The sequence below is a fragment of the Talpa europaea genome (genome assembly GCF_964194135.1).
Source record: "Talpa europaea genome assembly, chromosome: 9".
NCBI classification, from domain to species: Eukaryota; Metazoa; Chordata; class Mammalia; order Eulipotyphla; family Talpidae; genus Talpa; species Talpa europaea.
The window spans coordinates 8,890,978-8,910,502 of NC_140076.1; the positions used below are offsets into that span (position 1 = coordinate 8,890,978).

At 57.4% G+C, this 19,525-nt stretch overlaps 1 protein-coding gene across 1 annotated transcript; it reads left to right on the forward strand.

The window, feature by feature from the left end:
- Positions 1-1,566: 1,566 nt before the first annotated feature.
- PADI6 (peptidyl arginine deiminase 6) lies at positions 1,567-17,150 on the forward strand (the record flags this gene model as incomplete). Its single annotated transcript, XM_084243414.1, has 16 exons — positions 1,567-1,658; positions 2,352-2,535; positions 4,114-4,186; positions 6,062-6,129; positions 6,587-6,701; positions 7,495-7,620; positions 9,436-9,629; positions 9,893-9,996; positions 11,365-11,476; positions 12,597-12,704; positions 12,906-13,060; positions 13,505-13,661; positions 13,789-13,912; positions 15,080-15,150; positions 16,192-16,353; positions 16,917-17,150. 16 exons carry the CDS (start codon positions 1,567-1,569, stop codon positions 17,148-17,150), a joined length of 2,079 nt encoding a protein of 692 aa, XP_084099540.1.
- Between the last annotated feature and the right edge of the window lie 2,375 nt (positions 17,151-19,525).

Genomic DNA, 19,525 nt, shown 5'->3' on the forward strand with positions numbered 1-19,525 from the left:
CGAGAGCTGGGCGTGGAGCATGGTAGGAATTTGGGGTTCTGCGGGGGGAAGTAGTCCCCTTTTGTCCTTTATGCATACAGTTGATCTTTGAACAACGTGGGGGTTAGAGGCACCAACCCCTCCCTGCATGGTTGAAAATCCAAGTATAACTTCTGACGCCCCCCAGACTTAACTAGGATCATCCCTTGCTATCAGTGGGGAATTGGTTTCAGGGCGCCACTAATTACCCCCTTCCCTTCAGATACCCAAATCCCCAGAAATTCAAGTCCCTTTTATTGGCCCTCTGTATTGGGGGTGCTCTGCACTCACAGATGAAACCAAGTGCAGGTGCCCAGCCCACAGACGTGGGGGGCTGTTGATTGAGAACCATCCTCGGGTAAGTGGGCCCTTGGTGTTCAAGGGTCAGCTGTATCTCCTCTCAGGGCCCTGACACAGGAACTTAGGCGCCTTTGGAGAAAATAAAACCTGATGACTCCAGATCTTAGTACTGAAACCAGACCTTGGCTCCATGGAGACTGAGAGGCTGAGAAAATACTCAGAGATACTGATTTCATGGGAATCATGGGTGGAGAGCAAACGCTGGTGGAAAAGATGGACCCCAAAGTCTGTCAGAATAGCATCAGCTGTTCTTCCCACCCCCAGAATTTGCTGGGGCAAAAGATGCAAGAGAAATTCTTGTGGCCCAGAAGGGGGCCATGTGCGCAAGGAAGCTGACAGGAGGGCCTTCCAAACTTGGCCATAGGAGCAGAAATGGCTTCCTGGAGCAGAAATGGCCTCAGCACACAAAAACCAAAGATTTTTTCAAAACTCCTGGGCCTGCAGAAGGATTGGGAGACAAGTGGGTGGCTTAAACAGCCCTTGCATCAAATAGTAGCAGGTGGGCCTCCCCTCTGAGTAAAAGCAGGTGAGCCCCGAGCAAGGTAAATGCAGGTGAACCCCCCCATCAAGTAAATGTAGGAGTTCCCTCTAATCCCCTGAAACTGGGGTGCAAGGTCCCAGACCATACCCCAAGAATTTTCCAGGCCCAGGAATTTGCAATTTTAACAAGCCCCAGTTGGTCATTTTTGCAACGAGCAGAACTTTGAGAACCAGTGGTTCCACGCTTTGCAGGGCTCACCCTGTCAATTTCCAGGGAACACACTCCCTAGATGGAGCCCCTAGAGCCTGGGTGCTGCCATCCTGACCACTGCCCCATGCACGCCCGTGGGCATTTCCTCCTGACAATGTCCAGCCCAGGCAGTCTTTCAGCACCAGGTCAAATAGTCCAGGCACCGGCTTCCAGAACCCCCTTGCTCGAGGTCAGAGACCTAATAGTCAGCCTCAGCTGCCTCGGGTCTGCGCACACCAACTGCCTAGTAAATTAGTGAGAAGGGGCTCCTCTGCACCTCCTCTCTTCCCAGCCACCTTGGATGGAGAAAATCACGCACACCCGGGCAGCTTCTGCTGCCTCAACAAGGGGGCGGGCAGGCGAGACCCTGAGCCCGTAAGAGGGGAGGGCGGCTCAGAGCCCCGGGATCATCCGAGGCTGCTGTGCCGAGCAAGGTCCTCAGGTCGGAGAGCTGCGCCATGTCCTTCCAGCGCATCATCCGCCTGTCCCTGGACAGCGCCACCCACGCCACGTGCATGCTGGGCACGGAAATCTCCTTGGATCTCCATGGGTGAGGAACTGGGGGCCGCCACGGCTGAGTGGCTGGTGCCTGGCCCCTCCCTGGATTATGTGGGGGTGGGGGTTACCTTCCTCCTCTGCATCTTCAGGTTCTGCCTCATCTTGAGGTGCCTGGCTTGGGTCTCCAGGCTCCTTAGCCCCGATGCTGCCGAATCCTGCCCTAACCTACTCCTGGCGTATATGGGCTGCATGGCCCCAGGAGAGCAAGTGCCTCACCTCTCTGTCCCCTTAACTGAAAAAGGTTGGGGGGTGAGGCTGGTTCTCCAGGTATTGGAGAGGATTGAGTGAGGGGGCGTCCTGTAAATTGGCGCCTCGGGGGAGCTGTGCCAATCGCCAGAGGTCAGGCCTTCCCAAATCTCCTGAGCCCCCCTGTGACTCAGACAAACTGCTCCTCCCTCCTTGGGTGATGGGAGCTTAGAAACAAGAAGCAGCTTTGGTAACTTCCAGAGTGCTGACAGGGAGGTGGGGTCTTGGTGGAGATTGTTGGAGGAAAGACATTGGGCCCCTGGAGCCAGGATGACAGGAGGGAGGGAAAAGTTGTTGGGACCCCAAAATGTCCACACCCGCGGCCCCTGCCTCAACACCCTCAGGAGAGAGAGGGTGGAGCCGAGTCCGCCATGCCAGCTTCACTCCGGCTGAGAAGAGGAGATGCCACAGCCTGAGTCTGTTCTTGTTGGCCACCCAGGTGCGCCCCGCGGCAGTGCAAGTCCTTCGCCGTCACGGGCTCCCTGGGGGTCTCGGTGGATATTCACAGCCGCGTCCCGGGGATGTCCAGGGAGGAAGCAGCCACTGCCCGCTGGCCCCTGTCTGATCCTGTGGATGTGCTGGTGAAGATGGTATCCCCCACCCCCGACGTCCAGGAGCACAAGGTCAGCCGCGGGGGAGGGCGGCCTCCTGGGCCGCAGCCGGTGTGGCCGAGGCCGTGAGTCTGAGAAACGCGGTGCCCAGTGTCCTGGGCGCCTGATCTGACTGGATACGTGCAGTCAGTGAGATGAGGACTCGTGACCCCACTGTACAGACGTTGAAACCAAGGCACTGAGCAAGGAAGTGTCCTGTCCGCGCTGCTAATTGTCAGAACGGGCACTGACGCCCCAGTGTCTGTCTCCATGCGTGTTGGGCTCTCAACACTGGGCTTCAAAGTCTGGCTTCAAAGGTTTCAGCAGCTTCCCTCTAGCGGCCTTGCTGGCTGAGGCTGGTCCTCTGGGTGTGGAGAGCCAACACTTTAAACACACACGTTGCTAGTTACCTTGAGTCACGCACCAGAGACCAACATTACCCTGGCTGACATACTAGGAAACTGAGGCAGGGAGTGACTTAAAGCAATATAGGGTGACTGGGTGGGGTGGATCCAGAATCCTTCCTGAGGAGCTGTCTCCCTGAGGGGCCGCCTGAGCCAGGAGAGGTGGACTTCACCTTGTAGAACAGGCTCAGCTTGGGTGGGACATGGGGGGTGCTTTGTAGGGGAAGCAGGTGGCTCCTGCTAAGTGATTGCAACCACCAGGGACTCAACATCCTCCCACGCCCCCTACCAATCTCGTCAGCCTCGGGGTAGGGCCTGGGTCTGGCTCACAGCGCTCAGGTGACTGCAATGTGAGGCTGAAGGTGAGGAAACTTCAGGAAGCCCCTTCAGGACTGGAGGACTCATGTCCACAGAACCTGCTGGAAGTCTGAGAGTAGAGGACAGAGGGCCAAGCTGGGGCGGCTGGGGGTGGCGCATGTCCGTGATCCACTGTGCCCGGGCAGGGTGTCCCGAGGAGACAGCTTGGACACCTGGATAAGAATTGAGTGTCTCACACAGGTGTGAGGCTCTGACCGTCCCCGCTGAGCCCAGCCCCCTGCACTGTGTTCTCTGTGGGGCCTCAGCCGCCACCCCCTTGGGAGTGGCCACGGAGTGAGGTGCTGGACCTGGGAGGACAGAAGCTGCCCTGTAGGGGCAGGTGGCAGTGACATGGGTGCCAGCCCAGCCCCAGGTCATTGATAGTTCTCAGTTTGTGGCAACAAAGGCCTGGAAGCAGCGGCTGGTGGGGGATACTGGGGAGACAGAACCCACTGGAGGCCCACATCTTGCTGCCTGCCGCGTGGGATGATGGGCAGGACCCCAGAAAGGCAGAGTTTAAAGCTCGGCGTCCAGGGCTGGCAGCCTGGATCTTACGTCCTGTGCCAGCTCCCTCTGGCTGAACAACACAGAGCAGGTCCCTTCACCACTCTGCCTTTGGGGGCAGAGCCCATCTGGCTGAGTTGTGGGGGCCTCTGTGGATGTGCTGGGGGAGGGTCTGGCATATCATAAAGGGGGAGTCGTGTGCTCAGTGCTGATGACAGTGTGGTCGCCCTGCACCAGCTCACAGCGGGACCTCGGAGCTCGTCTAGACCAGGGTCCAGGACATGGGTACGTGGTTGGGGTCCTGTCTGCCTCTGCTCTCTGTGGACCCCGGGTGCTGTCTTCGCAGGTTCTGGTCTCCTACTATCAACCCGACGAGGAAACCCCCGTGGCCACAGCTGCGCTCTACCTGACGGGCATCGGTGAGTGCCGTCCCAGCCTGCGGGGAGGGTGGGCTTGGCAGACGCAAGGGGTGCCCAAAGGGGTGCTCCTGGACCGGATGCCTCCCGGAGCCCTGGGTGGGGTCCTGCTCTCTGCCTGCCGCCTCTGTTATAACTGACATGCCTGGTCCAAAGCTAATCTTATCCGAGAGCCTCGCCCCTTGTTCATTCAAGAACAGTCTTTCAACATTTCTTGCTGATGTAGGAAACCACTAGCCCTTCTCTTCTGGATCACTCCAGAACAAACTAGAATGCCTATTCCCTTAATAGGAACAAGAGGAACAAGCTAAAATGACTATTCATTAAACCTTATTCTCTACTCCCTACAAACGCCACTCCCTTCTCAGGAGCGCTCTCTGTATGCACCATTTTCTCCTCCCTTTCTCTGATCTACTCACATCAGACACCTGCCACGAACACGGTCCCCACTGAGAATCCCGACACCCCCTCGTCTCCCTACCCTGACTTGTGGCCAGTGTTTAGCACAACCTGCTTCATCCCACTTGAAACACTCCGGGGACCCTCCTTAGTCTCCTGCTCCCCAGCAGGGAGGATTCTCGGGTCCCTCTGTAGAATCCTTAGCCCCCAACGCTCCCCACCTTTCTAGCTGCTCAGGCCAAACCTCAGCCTCACCACCCCTCTCCCAGCCCACGCCCATCAGGAGTCTTGTCTCATTACCTTAAACTTAGCTGGACGTGCCATGTCCGGTGCGCTCCGCCTGGCCCGGGCCCCTGCCGTTGCTCGCCTGGGTCACGCCTGGTCCCCTGTTGGGGTCCCTGCTTCTGTTTCTGCCCTCTGAGATCCAGTCTTGATTCAGCTGGCAGAGGCACATTTTAGAAAGGATGTCAGACGCTGTGTCCTCAAGTCAAGGCCTCCACCGCCTCCCCACACTGCCCAAGCCAGAGTCTCCACGGCCCCCAAGCCCCGGCCCACGCTGCCTCTCACCTGTGGCCAGTTCCTCCCTTTCGCACGCCCATTCTGCCGCAGGTGCCCCTCGAGCCTGCCACCTGCACTTCATCTCGCTGCTCCCTGCAGACACCAGCAGAGCATTTACTCGCCTCCAGCAGGTCTTGTTCTCATTTCATTTAGATTCTCTGATCACTTGAAACTGAAAACCCCCCCCACCACCGCCCCATCTTTGTGTCCTGGCCTTTGTACCATCGGGCTTAATGTGGATCCAGCTTTTTCTTCACCTCCTCCCCTCCCCCCGCCCCCACACATGTGCGCACTTAGCTCCAAGGAGGGTGCCCTGCCCATCGCTGCCTCCCTAGCACCTCACCTGGTTCACAGCGGGCCCCTGGGCCCTAAGCACCTGTGCCATCTGTGCTATACAGCAGCAAGCAGGGCTGGGCTCATGGCTCTGACGTTCCAGTTGAGAACTAGATGACAAAGGCTAAGAACAAAAATATAGCAGGGCGAAGCCACACAGTGGTCAGCTGGGGGTGGGGGTGGAAATTGGGGTGTAAAGAAGAAGCCTTTTCAGGCCTGCTGGGCAGAAGCCTGGATCCCTAAGCTCTCACAGGGGCTGGAAATGCCATGTAATGCAGCCCTTCCCGCGTCTTAGAGTGCTGAGACCCTTCCGGAAGGCTAGAGAAGTGGATCTTTCAGGCATGGGTTGGGCAGAAGCCAGGTGGTAGATAATGGCATCAGGGCCCCCGTGGGCTTGCTCTGTGAGTTCCCAGATGGGTGGGTTGGGGTAGGTGGCGAGTCCCTGGCCTCTCCAGGCAGGCTCCTAAGTCTATAGCTTGCCCAAAAAGCAGGATAACCCCCAAACCAATCCGGGGTAGCCCTGGAGGACTACCCCCGGGGCTCTGTCCAGCAAGTGGGGGGGCTGAGAACTTTCCCTCCCATTTCTAGGGGTCTCTCTGGACGTGGACATCTATCGCTGTGGGCAAGTCCACATGGTGAGCGACAAAGAGACAAAGGTGAGGCTGCGGGCCCAGGAGCCAGGTCCGGCCACACACTCTCTCCATCCTTTGTAGTATTTCTGAAGGCAAATTGCTACACTACAAATCAGAACTGATGAAGCCAATTTCTAGACTCTTCAAAAAACTAGTGTCTGGTGACACTAGGCTCATGTCCAGCCTGGGGGGACACTCGCTAGAACAGAAGGTCCGCTGGCCCTGCTCAAGGACGTGTGTGATCTCCAGGCTGCTGCAGGCCTTGCTGCCCCGATACTGACACCAGGAGGAAGCTGCTCCTCTCTCTAGCTTTCCCTTCCTCCTGCCTGCTCGCCTGACATCCCCTTGTAACCTGAGTTGGAAATTCCCCATCCAGACCCTGGAGAAAAGCCCGGCTCTGTCTGTCCCCAGTGCGGGGTCCTATCTGGGAAGGAGCGGGTTTCCCTAGCTTTTTCCTGAACCAACTTTCCTGTCTTTGCAGAGAAACTGGATGTGGGGCCCCAGCGGTTGGGGTGCCATCCTGCTTGTGAACTGCAGCCCTGATGAGGTGGGTCACCTCGTAGAGGAGGCACCCACAAAGGAGATCTCCCCAGAGGGTAAGGAGTCCTGGCCACAGCCTGGGGCCGGGGCCACCTCTCTGCCTTGGGGGCTGCCTGCTTACCTGTCAGCAAGCATGAGCCAGCCTGAGCTCCCGCTCTGGGATGGCTGAGTCTCTTTGTTGTGGCTTGAAGCTTTGAAATGGGAGAAAGAGACACCCTGCGACCCTACCCCCGGCACCCCGGGAAGAGTGTGAGCTCTGATGTCGGAACAAACGGTTACTTCCAGGCCCTGAACTTGAACGTGCTCATTCCCTGATCTTGTCTTGCCACTTATAAAATGGGGCTGACCCATTTTGCTGCCCTTGCAAGGTGGTTGAGAAGAAGAATCGGAAGCCACCAGAGCAGTACAAGAGGCTTCCCACCACCCTTGCGCAGCCCGGGGCAGGAACACTGGCAAAGGCAGACCTCTCTTCAAGGCTCCAGTGCCCTGGGGCCCGGGTGCTAGGTCTCAGCAGTAGAACAGGATGTTCTGCTTCCCACCAAGGTTGGGGGGCTTCTCACCAAGACTGGAGGGTTGAGGGGGGGCTAGGGCCTTGCCAAACTAACCTTGCCGGGCCCTGTTCTAGGTGTTTGCAGCTGAATGGGTAAATGCCATCCTCAAAATAAAGTTGGCCAGGTCCTGCCCCTGGCCATGTGGGAAGCAGGTAGCAGAGACACGAGGGAAGCTGAGCAGCCTGGACCAAGTGGGGGGGACAAAAGGTCCACCAGCCCCGCACCCCTACCACTCCTGTCTCCGTCCCTGGAGCACCGACCCACAGAAGCCCTAACCCCTGCCATGTCTTTTGGCCAGAAATAAAGCGTCTGTCCCCGATGACACTCACCGTTGAAGGACCCAGCTGCTTTCTAAAGAGATACCAGCTGCTCCTCCACACCTCCGAGGAAGAGGCGGAGAAGGCGCGAGTCTACCGGCCCCTGGGTGAGCATCCTTGGGTTCTGCCTGTGTCTGCTCTTCCACGGGCTGTGGCCACACCCACTCCTGGCAGGGCAGGGGCCTAGAATGACAGATCAGGGTTGGAGACTTGTGTCTGCAGCCAGAAGCTCCAAGTCCTCTACTTGTCTCCCCTGGGGACCGTCGGGCATGGCTGGGCCAGCAGGGACCTGGGGCCGGCCAGAGAGGCAGCCCAGGTTGGATGTGGTCCTCTGACCTGTGGCTCATGGGCAAGTTCAGCGGCAAGGGCCGCTCTAGCGCCGAGAGGCCCAGTGTGTAGCGACGACTCTCAGGTGGGCTGGGCTGGGGGTCATGAAATGAGATCTTTCCGCTCGGTGCTAGAGTTCTACAGAGTTGGTTTAAGCAGAGCTGGGGTCTCCCTGGGCAAGTTAACGGAGAAGGTGTGGGAGCTACGGCGTGTGCACTGAGTGAAAGCAGAAGCAGGTCTTGGAAGATGAGGCTAACAGGGAGAGCACGGGTGGGAGGTGGGAATTGGCAGTAGAAGTTTGGGGACTGAGCTGGAGAAGAATCACTGAGGTGGGGGTGTCATTGCGTTAGAACGATTGGAGGCTGTCGAATCTGCTGTGGAGGGGGTGTCTGGGCCGGGAGCACTGAAGGTGGCTTCACAGGAAGGTCACAGGAGCGAGCAGTCGGGGGGCCTGTAAGGGCCGATGGCTGCACAGTGGAGAAGCCAGCAGGGAAGACTCCGGGGAGGGGGTGAGGATGCAGGCCGGCGCCGTGGGGGCAGGGAGCGCTATTGGAGAGCATGTCCCTTGAATGAAGAAATGTTCCAGAAGGTCTAGAATGACCAACGGCAAAAGGGATGCCTGCCCCACCTCTAGCTCAGGGGTTCGTGGACAGCAGGAAGCAGGACCCCAGCACAATCCATGCGGTTACCTGTCCCGAGGCCTGCAGGGGCACCTGGGCTGACGCCAATTAATGGAGCCGGTCCGCACCCAAGGACAGCCGTGGCAGTCATCCGCTGGCCCTGGGAGGATCGGGGCAGCTGGCACCTGCTGTGCTTGAGGCCTTAGGGGGTGCAGTGAAGGATCTGTGGCCAGGGGAAGCCCCGCCCAGGATTCGGGCTCTTTCCAGAGGGTTTACATGGGAGCCGCCGCCGTCGGGTCTGAGAGTGGTCGGAAGGATGAGGACTGTCCAGAAGGCCAGGTGGGGAGAAGCCAGTGGTGCAGGGGGAGAAGCTTGGTGGCCTGGGTCAGGGTGGTCTCTGGAGAGAGGGGCTGGACAGGCCTGGCTCCAGTTCACTAGACGGCCACAGCCTGAGGCCCCTTCATCCTGGCCCCTTCACCTGGGACAACGGCGTTGACGCGTGGGACACCTTCTGGCTTCTTCGGAAGTCTCCGTGGAGGCGCGATCCATCTGGCGGGCTGTTCGCATGGACTGTCTTTCCCAGAACTCGGTCCAGCCATGTCGGGCTTCTCACTGGGGCTGCCAGCCACCTTGGCGCAGTTTCTCACCTTGAAGACCCCTGACAGTCTCCTCCCCAGAGCTGGTCAATGTGTAGAAGCACTGACTACGAGTTTTTACTCTGTATTGAACCCCCCCAAAAGGGGGCTTTTCCCAGGCCCGACTCCTGGTGGGCCGCATGTAAAGCACGTTGGTGTAAAACTGACCCTCGTCTACAAAGGCTAGAAATGGAGGGTCAGGAAGGTCGGCTGGGCTCCTGCGGTCGTGGAGCTGCCAGCCTGGCTGCTGACATGAAGGCCAGCCCACGCCCTTGACCGTCAGCCGTGGTGCTGGGCACTGGGCTACTTCAGCAGCTGCTCTGTCCCTTCTCCTTCCTAGAAGACAGCTCCAGCACCTTCCAGGTGGTGCTGGGGCCTGGCCAGCACACCTACACCTTCCCCCTGCTGGAGGACCACTTGAAGGAGGACCACCTGAAGGAGACCTTCTATGTTGAAGCTATCGAGTTCCCGTCCGCTGACTTCTCAGGCCTGATATCCTACTCGGTCTCCCTGGTGGAAGAGTCTCAAGACCTGGTAACCCCCCCAAGCAGACTAGCGGCCGTGGGGCCAGGGGCTGTGCGGGGATGGAGACAACGCTCGCAGTCGGCCACAGATAGGGGAAGACAAGACTTTGTGGGTGGAGCTAGGGTTTCATGCCACCTTGGGGAGAAAGAGCTGCAAGTGATGGGTAAGATCCCAGAAGGGGGCTGGCCTGGACCGCGGGAAGCAAGGGGGCTGGGGAAAGAGGGTAGACGTGGAACCCCACAGCACCCATGGGACCTTGTCTTTCGTTACAGTCAATCCCAGAGACGCTGGTGTACAAAGACACGGTGGTGTTCCGGGTGGCTCCCTGCGTCTTTATGCCCAGCACCCAGATGCCTCTAGAGGTGTACCTGTGCAGGTGCGAATGCCCTCAGGCTGCCATGCAGGTCATTTCCATGACTGCTACTCTCACCTGTCTGTCTGCAGTGGGAGGAGCAGAGATAACTAGACCTTGTCACCAGGACTGTGAAATGCTTCTTTCTGGGCTGCCTGGTCCTACCCACAGAGGCTGATCCCACATGAGCTTGAATCCTAGGATGCAGGGGCCCTCCCTGTTCTTAGGAGGAGGTAGACAAATAACCGTGTGGTTTCAGGTAGGGTCAGGTGCCATAAAGCAGGTAGCAAGGTGGAAAGGTGAGGACTTGAGTGTGTTCTAGGAACACTGAGGAGGCCTAGGAGCCTGCAGGGTCTGGTAGCACTGCTTCTTTCATTTCTATGGGGAAATTATTGAGCATCCCCAGACCCAAAAGCTGAATTATCAAATCATACCAAACAGGAATGTTATTTCTTGAAAAGGGGGAAACAGCAACAGGAAAAACAGCTATTCTGTGAGAGAGTCACTAAGAAGTAGGGTCCTCAAAACATAGGATTTCAGACTGAGAAGGGTCTAGAACTCAAGGGATTTTGCTGATAAATATCCAAATACAAGATCTTTCTACTTTAGCTCTTGTATCTGAAGACAGATGTGTTCACTCACATGAGGTGGCCTTGAAAACTGGTCTCCTAAGAGTCTCCGAGAGGGGAGGTATTCAGGTGAGGCTTGACCCAGCTTAGCCTCAACTGACCCACAAGACTGGGGCTCCACACCTTCCCTAGCACATACCTCAGATGCTGCCAGACCTCGTCTGGCTGCTCCGCTCTCTGGCGCCCAGTCTGTGTAGACCTGAGATATAGACTCTTTGGCCCAGAGCCTAGAAAAGCAGGGACTTGGAACCAGACTAGAAACCCAATTTTGATGTGTCCCCAAAGTAAGCGCTTGCTGACATTCAACTCATGAGGACTTTATAAAGGGTGGTCTTAGAGTCGGCCTCGAGCAGCTCTGCTCACCCCTGGGTGCACAGCGGGGCCCCGGAGGCCTACTGCTGTGCACACTGACTCCAGGGTTGAAAGCCCACACACCCGCACACGATGACTGACCCTGTTGGCCATCTCGTGGGGGAGGGGTCGACCAGCTTCTTGGCTTCTCATGGAAAGTGACTGCGGAGTGGGGACAGTGCAGGGTCCCAGACCACCATGCAGGGACTCTAGCAATTGACCGGACTCAGCCATGATCTAAGCTGAATGGTGCTGGGCAAGATGCTCTGAGCTGCCAGCGATGGGGGGGGTGGCTACTCCACTGAGCGCCTGGATGAAGCATAATCTCCTGACCAGAAGGAGGTGCTCCTTCCTGGTACAGTTAGCAGGGAGCCTGGAAGGCCTCCCCAGAGCTGGCTTGTCTCCGTGGCAGAGAGCTGCAGCTCCAGGGCTTTGTCCAGTCGGTGATGGACCTGAGCGAGAAAAGCAACAGCCAGGTGGCATCCGTCTATGAGGACACCAGCCGCCTGGGCAGGTGGCTCCAGGTAACACCCATCAGGGGAAACCCTCTGTGTGGGGGGAGGGGCAGGAGATGCAGCATGGACACTGACCATCCCAGGCTTCCAGGTCAGCCTTCCCTGCCAATTCCTTTCCATCCCGGAATGCACAGGGGTTCCAGAGGCCTAAGCCAGGCCCCAGGTGCACAAGGGCCCAGTACCTTCAGCGTCAGCTGTTAGCACCCAGGATCTGCTCCAGGGCCCAGCCCGGCCTGCCAGGGTCCAGCTCAGCAGGCACTAAGTGCTTCACAAATAGCTGTGATACTTGCAACTGGACACGTTCTAAGTGTTAGCAATAAGAGTAGGGATGGACACCACCCCCGCTCCCATCCTGAGACCCAGAACTCTTGCGGAAAGCAAGCAATGAGGTGGTATTGTGAGTTACTAGACAAAACCAGTGGTCTTGGGTGGTCAGGGAAGTCTCCGAATTCAGGGAAACAAAGAGCTGATGGTAAAAAGATTAGGGGTGATATTAGGAGGGGCCCCAGGGCAGAGGGACCGCTGGCTGGAGACTGGACTGTGGAAGGGAGTGGGGGCTGCTGGGGTGGCCAGGGCAGAGTGAACAAGGTCAGAGGCGGCAAGAGCTAGGTCATCAACCAGGGACCTGTTCAGCCACCATGAGGAATGGAATCTAAAGATGGGGTGACATTGGAAGCTACAAATCAAGGTTGGGGGAATTTTCTGGTTTGAGTTCTTAAAAAGATCCCTCTGGTTGAGAAATAAAGACCAGGTCTTAGGGAGGGGCTAACATAGAAGAAAACCCAGTTGGAGGGTATCAGTAGTCGGGGAAGAAATTGTGGGGGCTTCCCATGAATGGCACCAGCGAGGCGTCCACTGCGAGTGTGTCTGGGAGAACCCCAGCAAGCTTTGCTCGTAGATTAGGTGCAGGAGAGAGAGCAGGAAGGATTCGAATGATTCAAGACTTAAAAAGTAGAACAGAAAGCCCCCAAGAGAGGGGATGATCCTGAGCTGAGCTGGGGGTCGAGCAGGAGCCGCAGGAAGGAGGGAGGGGTGTGTGTGCAGGAGGGTGGCTGGCTGGCACAGGTGGGAGAGCGGCAGGTGGAGCGAGTAAACATCACATCATGGCGTGTTCTCCTGTCCCCTCCAGGACGAGATGGCCTTCTGCTATACCCAGGCCCCCCACAAGACGATTTCCTTTCTCCTCGACACCCCTCGGGTCCTCAAACTGGAAGATTTCCCCATGAAATACTCGCTGGTGTGGGGCTTGGTTTGGCTGATTTGAACTGGGTCCAGCCTCCTGGGCCTGGTGCCTGGCAGGCGTGATGGGGCACCAAGGGAGAAGGCCCAAGGGGCCTCTGGGGGCAGGGGGCTGGCAATCTCCTCAAAGTCTGGATCAGGGGTAAAACTGGAAATTGCAGCCCCCCTCAATACCTGCCTGGGCTGGGTCTCCTTCCAGAGCCCTGGGGTTGGCTACGTGACCCGGCTCACCAAGGACCACAGGGTGGCCAGCATGGATTCCATTGGGAACCTGATGGTGTCCCCACCCGTCAAGGTGAAGGGGAAAGAGTATCCCCTAGGCAGGATCCTGATTGGCAGCAGCTTTTACCCCAGGTGAGGCATGAGGCCAGGTGGCGGCCAGATGTCTTAAAACTAAAGGAAGGCCCGTAGTAGCTCACCTGTCAGAGGCACCTGCTCTGGACCCTCAAGCAAGGCTAGCTGAACCTTGCAGCCAGCTGTCCTGTCTGGTAGACAAGGCTCCAGGGTCAGCGGAATCACGCTCCCTTCATCTGGTCTTCAGACCCACCAGGTGCTATTGTCACAAGACGTGCGGCCGGACTTCTTGGCGGCCATTCATCTAGAGCCCGGAAGTACTTGTGTCCCAGGGTTCAGGCCAGAGTGAGGGATTCTTAGTAACCGCCCCAGACCCTATGGACCGGCCCTTGAGCCCTGCAGTTATAGCAGCCAGTCCCTTGAAGGTGATCGGACAGTGGCCGAGGCTGGTGGTCAGCCTGGGCCCTGCGGGCTCAGGGGCCGTCCTCGCCTTCCTTCCTTCAGCAAAGAAGGCCGAGACATGAGCAAGGCCCTCCGGGGCTTCCTGTACGCTCAGCGAGTCCAGGCCCCGGTGGAGCTCTTCTCAGACTGGCTCATGGTGGGCCACGTGGACGAGTTCCTGTGCTTCCTCCCCACGCGGGACAAGCATGAGGGCGAGAAGGTCTGTGGGGGGGAGGGGAGGAGGGGGGAGCATGTTTGTCTCCCACCTTCTTTGGAGACCTGCAAAGGAGCCTCTGGCTGGGGCCAGGAATGAGAAGTCAGCAGGTCACCTTAGTTCTGTTTCCCAGGGCTTCCGGCTGCTCCTGGCCAGCCCCAGCTCCTGCTACAAACTGTTCCAGGAGAAACAGAAGGAGGGCTACGGAGACACAGTCCTGTTTGAAGAGGTCCGAGATGACCAGCTTCTTTCTAATGGTAAGGGAAGCGCTCATGAGAGCAGAGGCCAGATGACTTTTCTAGAAAGGGTTCTTATTTCCTCCTCCTGATACAAAGGACCCCAGGGGAGGGTAAGATCATAGAATGTCTTGTTTTACAACAGAGCTATCTGGGCCACACTGGGACAGCAGAGGCAGAATGGCCAGAAGTTCTGGGATGGCCCAGAAGCTGCTAGAATGTGTACAAAGGGGAGCTAATTTGCACATGGTCAGTTCCACACTATTCCTAGGGTCTGGATTTTTTTGGGGGGGGTGCTGGATTAAGCACCCGAGGGATCTTCTGGTCACCTCTCAGGAAAACCTATGTGGACAGCGAAACTTCGCAGTCTTGTTCTAAACCTTGTGGGAACCCAGAAAGGGAGGGGTGTTCTCTAGGCCTTCACTACTCAAAGTGAGGCTAGAAGACCAGCAGCTCTGGCTCACCAAGTTTCTTCTAGCAATGAAGAATTTCAGCCCCACTCTGGCCCTCCTGAATTAAACTTTAGGGCCGGGATATGGGATGCTTGGGGTCCTGGAAACACTAGGAAGGCGACATCTGCCTGTTACCTTGGCCGATGACTTGAGTCAGGCTCCCTGGGCTACAGACCGGGTCACAGTTGACCAGCACAATCAATGACCTGGTCAAACCTGTGTCTGTGGTGTCATCTGTTTTCACACCCCTCCCCACACCCCAAGAGGTTTTATGTCGCATAATTACGAGAACCATGACTTCCTAGTTATCTTTCCTTGAATACACTGCTGTTTGCCCCTTCTTTTACGGGCATCTGTTTTTGTTTTTGTTTTTCTGGCTCTGTTTATTAGTGCATGCAAATAAATTTTGTTTAAATAAGCTGATCAAGATCACAGGTGATACATATGATGTGAAGGTGCCCAGGTGAGCGGGGGCTGAAGCCACTTTGCTAACTTGTTCCAAACTGCCTCTCTCAAGCCTGTCCCCCCTCGTACCAGGGACAGAGTGACTAGTGGCAGTGAAAAGTCCTGCCTGGGTTGTCATGGGCCCACATGGGTCCCTGGAGACTGGCCAGACCACCTGTCAGTCATGCTTCCAGAATATACCAATTGGACCATGGCCAGGGGCCTTGTCTGCCCAGCCTTGGACACTGCCGCCTCCCTGACCTACAAGCTGCCCGCCCTCTCCTTCCTGCAGGGAGGGAGGCCTACACCATCAATCAACTTCTGGCTGATGAAGACATGAGAAAGCAGAACGACTATGTGGAGGTAGTGACCAGGGACATGGGGGCCTTCTCCACAAAGCGGGGCAGGCAGAGCATCTAGACTGAGCACCTGACCGGTCTAAGAAATGGCCTAAGCAAAGGCCCAAGCATCCTGCAAAGCTCCTGTCAGAGTCCTCGAAATACCTGTATGAGTACTGAGAACAAGGTGGGGTCCATTTGAACTGTGTGACTCCAAAGCTTGCACTTGCTGTGCTTCTCAAGTTGTCTGGGGTCTATGAGCAGAAACTGGGGCTCAGTCTAGTGTCCTCCTGGCCCAGGAGCCCCCCATCCAGATGTCCCTAAAAGGCTCTGAGCACCAGGCTGAGAATAGACCCGGACCTGGCAGCTCGGGGCTCAGGACCACCCAGCTCCAGGATCCCCTGGAAGCTCTTAAGCTGAGAGCCCTTGGCTGAGACGCAGAAAAGCTCCCAGAGAAGGTTCTCAGCTTCTAGAAAAGGAGGCCCAGGAGGCAATGACCTGCCCAAGGTCGCAAGGTCCATGCAAAACCCTTTGCCCCCTGGCCCTTTGGCTCCTCGCTGAGGACACTGGTGTCCTGTCCTGACCTTTACAAAAACTAGGGAGGCCTGGGGGCCTGGCAGGCAGCTTGCCGACTGGGCGTCGGGCCAATGGCATCTCAATCCCCAGGGACAGGTGTCCTGGGAGTGGGGGTTGTGAACCCTAGTCAAGATCCTGAGGAAAACAGGCATGTTGGGGGCACCAGCTGGTCCCAGAAGGCCGAGCGCTCAGGGCTAAGGGCTTTTTCTTGGCCCCCACGCAACTGTTCAGCTCCCCCACCCTGGCCAGACAGAGGGCAAAGTGGCCACGTGTTCCAGTGGACTTGAGGCCAGTGGCTGCCCCGGTCCTGACAAGCCTTTGCTGGTCTTGGCCTTTCAGACCTGCCTTTGTCTTGTGCCCATTTTGTCAGGGGCTGGTATGGCACGTGACTCTGGGCGCATGGTGGGCGATTGGGAGATGCTCACGCCGCTGCCTATTTAGCTGGAAGGCATCGCCCTCCCAGCCTGATGGTCGCTTCTCCCCGCCACAGAAGTGCATCAACCTGAACCGGGAGCTGCTGAAGCGGGAGCTGGGCCTGGTGGAAAGGGACATCGTGGACATCCCGCAGCTCTTCTGCTTGGAGCAGCTGACCAATGTGCCCTCCAGCCAGCAGACCGGGAAGCTCTTTGCCAGGCCCTATTTCCCCAACCTGGTGAGGGGTACAAGGTGTCCCCTGGCAGGGGTGGGGGCTGTTCCGCCAACTCTGGCTGGTCCCTCGACCCACATGGTGGACAGGAGAGGCAGGGATATGGCAGATAACACTGCCTGAGAGTAGGTGGGATGGGGGGTCCTCCCCGACTCAGTGAGGGAGGACCCCTCTAAAGCAGGTGAGCTGTCCAGGATCGGGGGGCACATACCAGTCACTGTGGGCTGGGCCTGGGCCAGGTGCTTGAGGGGCCTCCACTAGCTCATGCCCAAATATAAGGCCCATCTCAGATGGGACACCCTGCATGAGAGTCCAGCGTGCTGGGCCATCTGCTGGCCTTGCGGCTTTGGGACAAGCCCCGAGATGGGGGTCTTGTCCATAAGCTCCCTGCCCAGGACATAGAGGTGCTCACTTAAACATTTTACGCCTATTTGGAACAGGTGAATGTTGGGGTGGAACAGGTGAATGTTGGGGTGGGGGGTTGTAAGTGTACAAGGGACCCCCCTTGCAGACAGTGTGGCCCTTGGGCGTGCTCTGGGAGCCTGGCCTCCCCCACCCTGTTCTGACAGATGCAGATGATCGTGTTGGACAAGAACCTGGGCATCCCCAAGCCTTTTGGGCCCCAGATCAAGGGTGCCTGCTGCTTGGAGGAGAAGATCTGCCAGTTACTGGAGCCCCTAGACTTCACGTGCACCTTCATCGACGACTTTGACTGCTACCTAACCGACATCGGGGACTTCTGCGCCTGTGCCAACATCCGCCGGGTGCCCTTTGCCTTCAAGTGGTGGCGGATGGTGCCTTAGAGCCAGGCACTGGCACACCCGCCCGGCAGGAATGGCCCGTGACACCATGCAAGGGAGTTCTGATCCCTCCTGCGGCTTGGGGGTGCCAGAGACCCTTCTTGACCTCCTTCACCACACTGTCCCTCAGCCAGGGGGTGGCAAATGTGACTTCCCTGAACCCCTTGGAAAAAGCTGGAAAGCTGCCCTCCCCTGAGAAGTGGTCACTAATACCCATTAAAGCTCTAGTGTCCTGAGTGCATTTAAGCGGCGGCGTCCTTGTTTGGGGGGTGGCGCGACGGCTAAGTTGAGCCGCTGGGATTCCTGGGGTCAGGCTGTCCCCTGGGGAGGGCAGGGATCATGCTGACCTGATTTTCTGCCCCTTATCTTGGACTTTGTAGTAGGAAGTGGTTTTCTAGACTAAGCCTCTGAGATAAGCTGGGTCTAGACTAGCGCCCTAACTAGCATCCAGGCCAGCCCTGGGCCCTGACCACTTGGAGACCCTTCTCCCCCGCTGTCCTCGGGACAGTGACGCCGGCGGGCACCTGCCGCGGGGGTCTGCAGACAGCCCTGCTTGTCGAGTTGTAAGCTGACACAGTTGGGTTTGCTTGGTCCGCCCAGTGTAAATTTCTCCCAATTAGACGCCAACAGCTGAGGTGACAGATCGCAGATGGCTGGAGAGGCTCCGGCGAGGGCCAGGACTCAGCCGCAGCTCCCGCCACCCCCGGTGAGCCCAGGAGACAGGTGGCCAGGGCACTGGGGTGGGTGTGCCCAAGCTCCCTTCCACGAGACTCAGCCAGGGAAACCGAGGGGCTCCACACTGAATCAGAGATGGTGGTTTGGGGGTGATTTGGACCAATCAGGTTAGTTTGGCAGAAGCTTCCTTCCTGGACTACTGACTGAACGGGAGAGATGAGCGTGACATCAGACTAAATCTTCGGCCAATCTCCTTACATGCGGCCTCGGGACTGGCCGGGTCAGATCCTGTTCAACGCTCTGCAAAGGCAGAAGCCACTGCAAGGAGTGATGGGGGGTGAGTAAGGGGAAAAAGCAACGACTAGATCATTTTTGGCATTTTAACATCGAGACAGTGACAAGTGGTTCCTGCCGCTGAGTCATCGGCTCTACCCAACCTGGGCTCAGCTGAAGCCACTCTGGCCACACACTTCCCAGCTCCCCGCTGACCCCACTGTCTCTCCTGTGCCAAGGCCAATGGTCATTTGACATCGTATGTGCTCTACTGCCTTTCAGGAGAGGGAAATAGTCCCTGTACCCATCAAGAAAAACAGGCTAGATCATGAGGATTCTGGGCCTGTTTCCTCATTGACACAAGCAAGTCCCTGCATCAAGAATTGCAGACTCATAACTGGTCCAACCACTATAGAGAGCTGTGTGGAGATTCCTCAGCCTGCTAAAGATGGAGCTTCCATATGATCCAGCAATTCCACTCCTAGGTATTTACCCAAAGGACATAGAATCATTAATTCAAAAGGGCACCTGCACCCCTATGTTTATAGCAGTACTATAAACTGTTTCCCCAAGACCAGTGTACAGGCTTGAGGGCGCTCAGTGGACCCCGTTGGGTGGCGTGGGATGGAGGCAACTCTGGGCAGTTGAGAGTTTCAGGTTCCAAACTTCTCCTGGCTCACACCCCTCCCTTGCCTTTCCCCCAGGTGACCACATTCTGTTCTCAGCCTCTCCAACTGTCATAAGAACCTCCCTGCTGCATGCTCCCCTGCCCCCGTTCCCCCGCACCTCTCCAGGGCAAGCCTGTGCTGCTGGCAATGCTGGCTCAGAGGCCTGCCAAGCACAGGACAGCAATGGCCTTGCGAATAAATAACTCCCCAAAGTTATACTGAGGGGGGCTGTCTCCCAGGAAGTGGACCCCAACACCGGCCACTGCTTCCCCTGGGCTGCAGGCCTGACACCCTTCCGGCCCTGCCTACCTATGCTGTACTGGGTGCCCAAGCAGCTCATGTTGGGGGGCTGGCTGGGGGCCAGCTTCAAGCCCGAAGGTCCCTCTCCCCAGCAGGGGGTCTGCCCTGCACCAGGAGCAAGTTCCTGAAAGGGTTCCTCATTCCTGGGGACTCCGGCAGAGTGGTTCCAAGCACACAGTCCATCGACCTGCCACCGCGGCCACACCAAGGCCATGACTGGACGTTTGCCTTCTCTTCCTATTTCCTAAAGGCCTCTACCTCCTGGCACCCGGTGTCGGGGAGCCCACGGCACATCTCTAAATGCAGCCAAGTCTGGCAGCTGGCACTCGATGTCCCCCACCCAGCTGGGCACTCAGGCCAGGACCTGGTTTGCCATCAGCTCTTGGGAAATTCCAAGGATGCAGTTTACATTTTGACTGTGGCTATGGAGGCTCTAGACTGGGAAGCAGTTTCCTTCTAGAA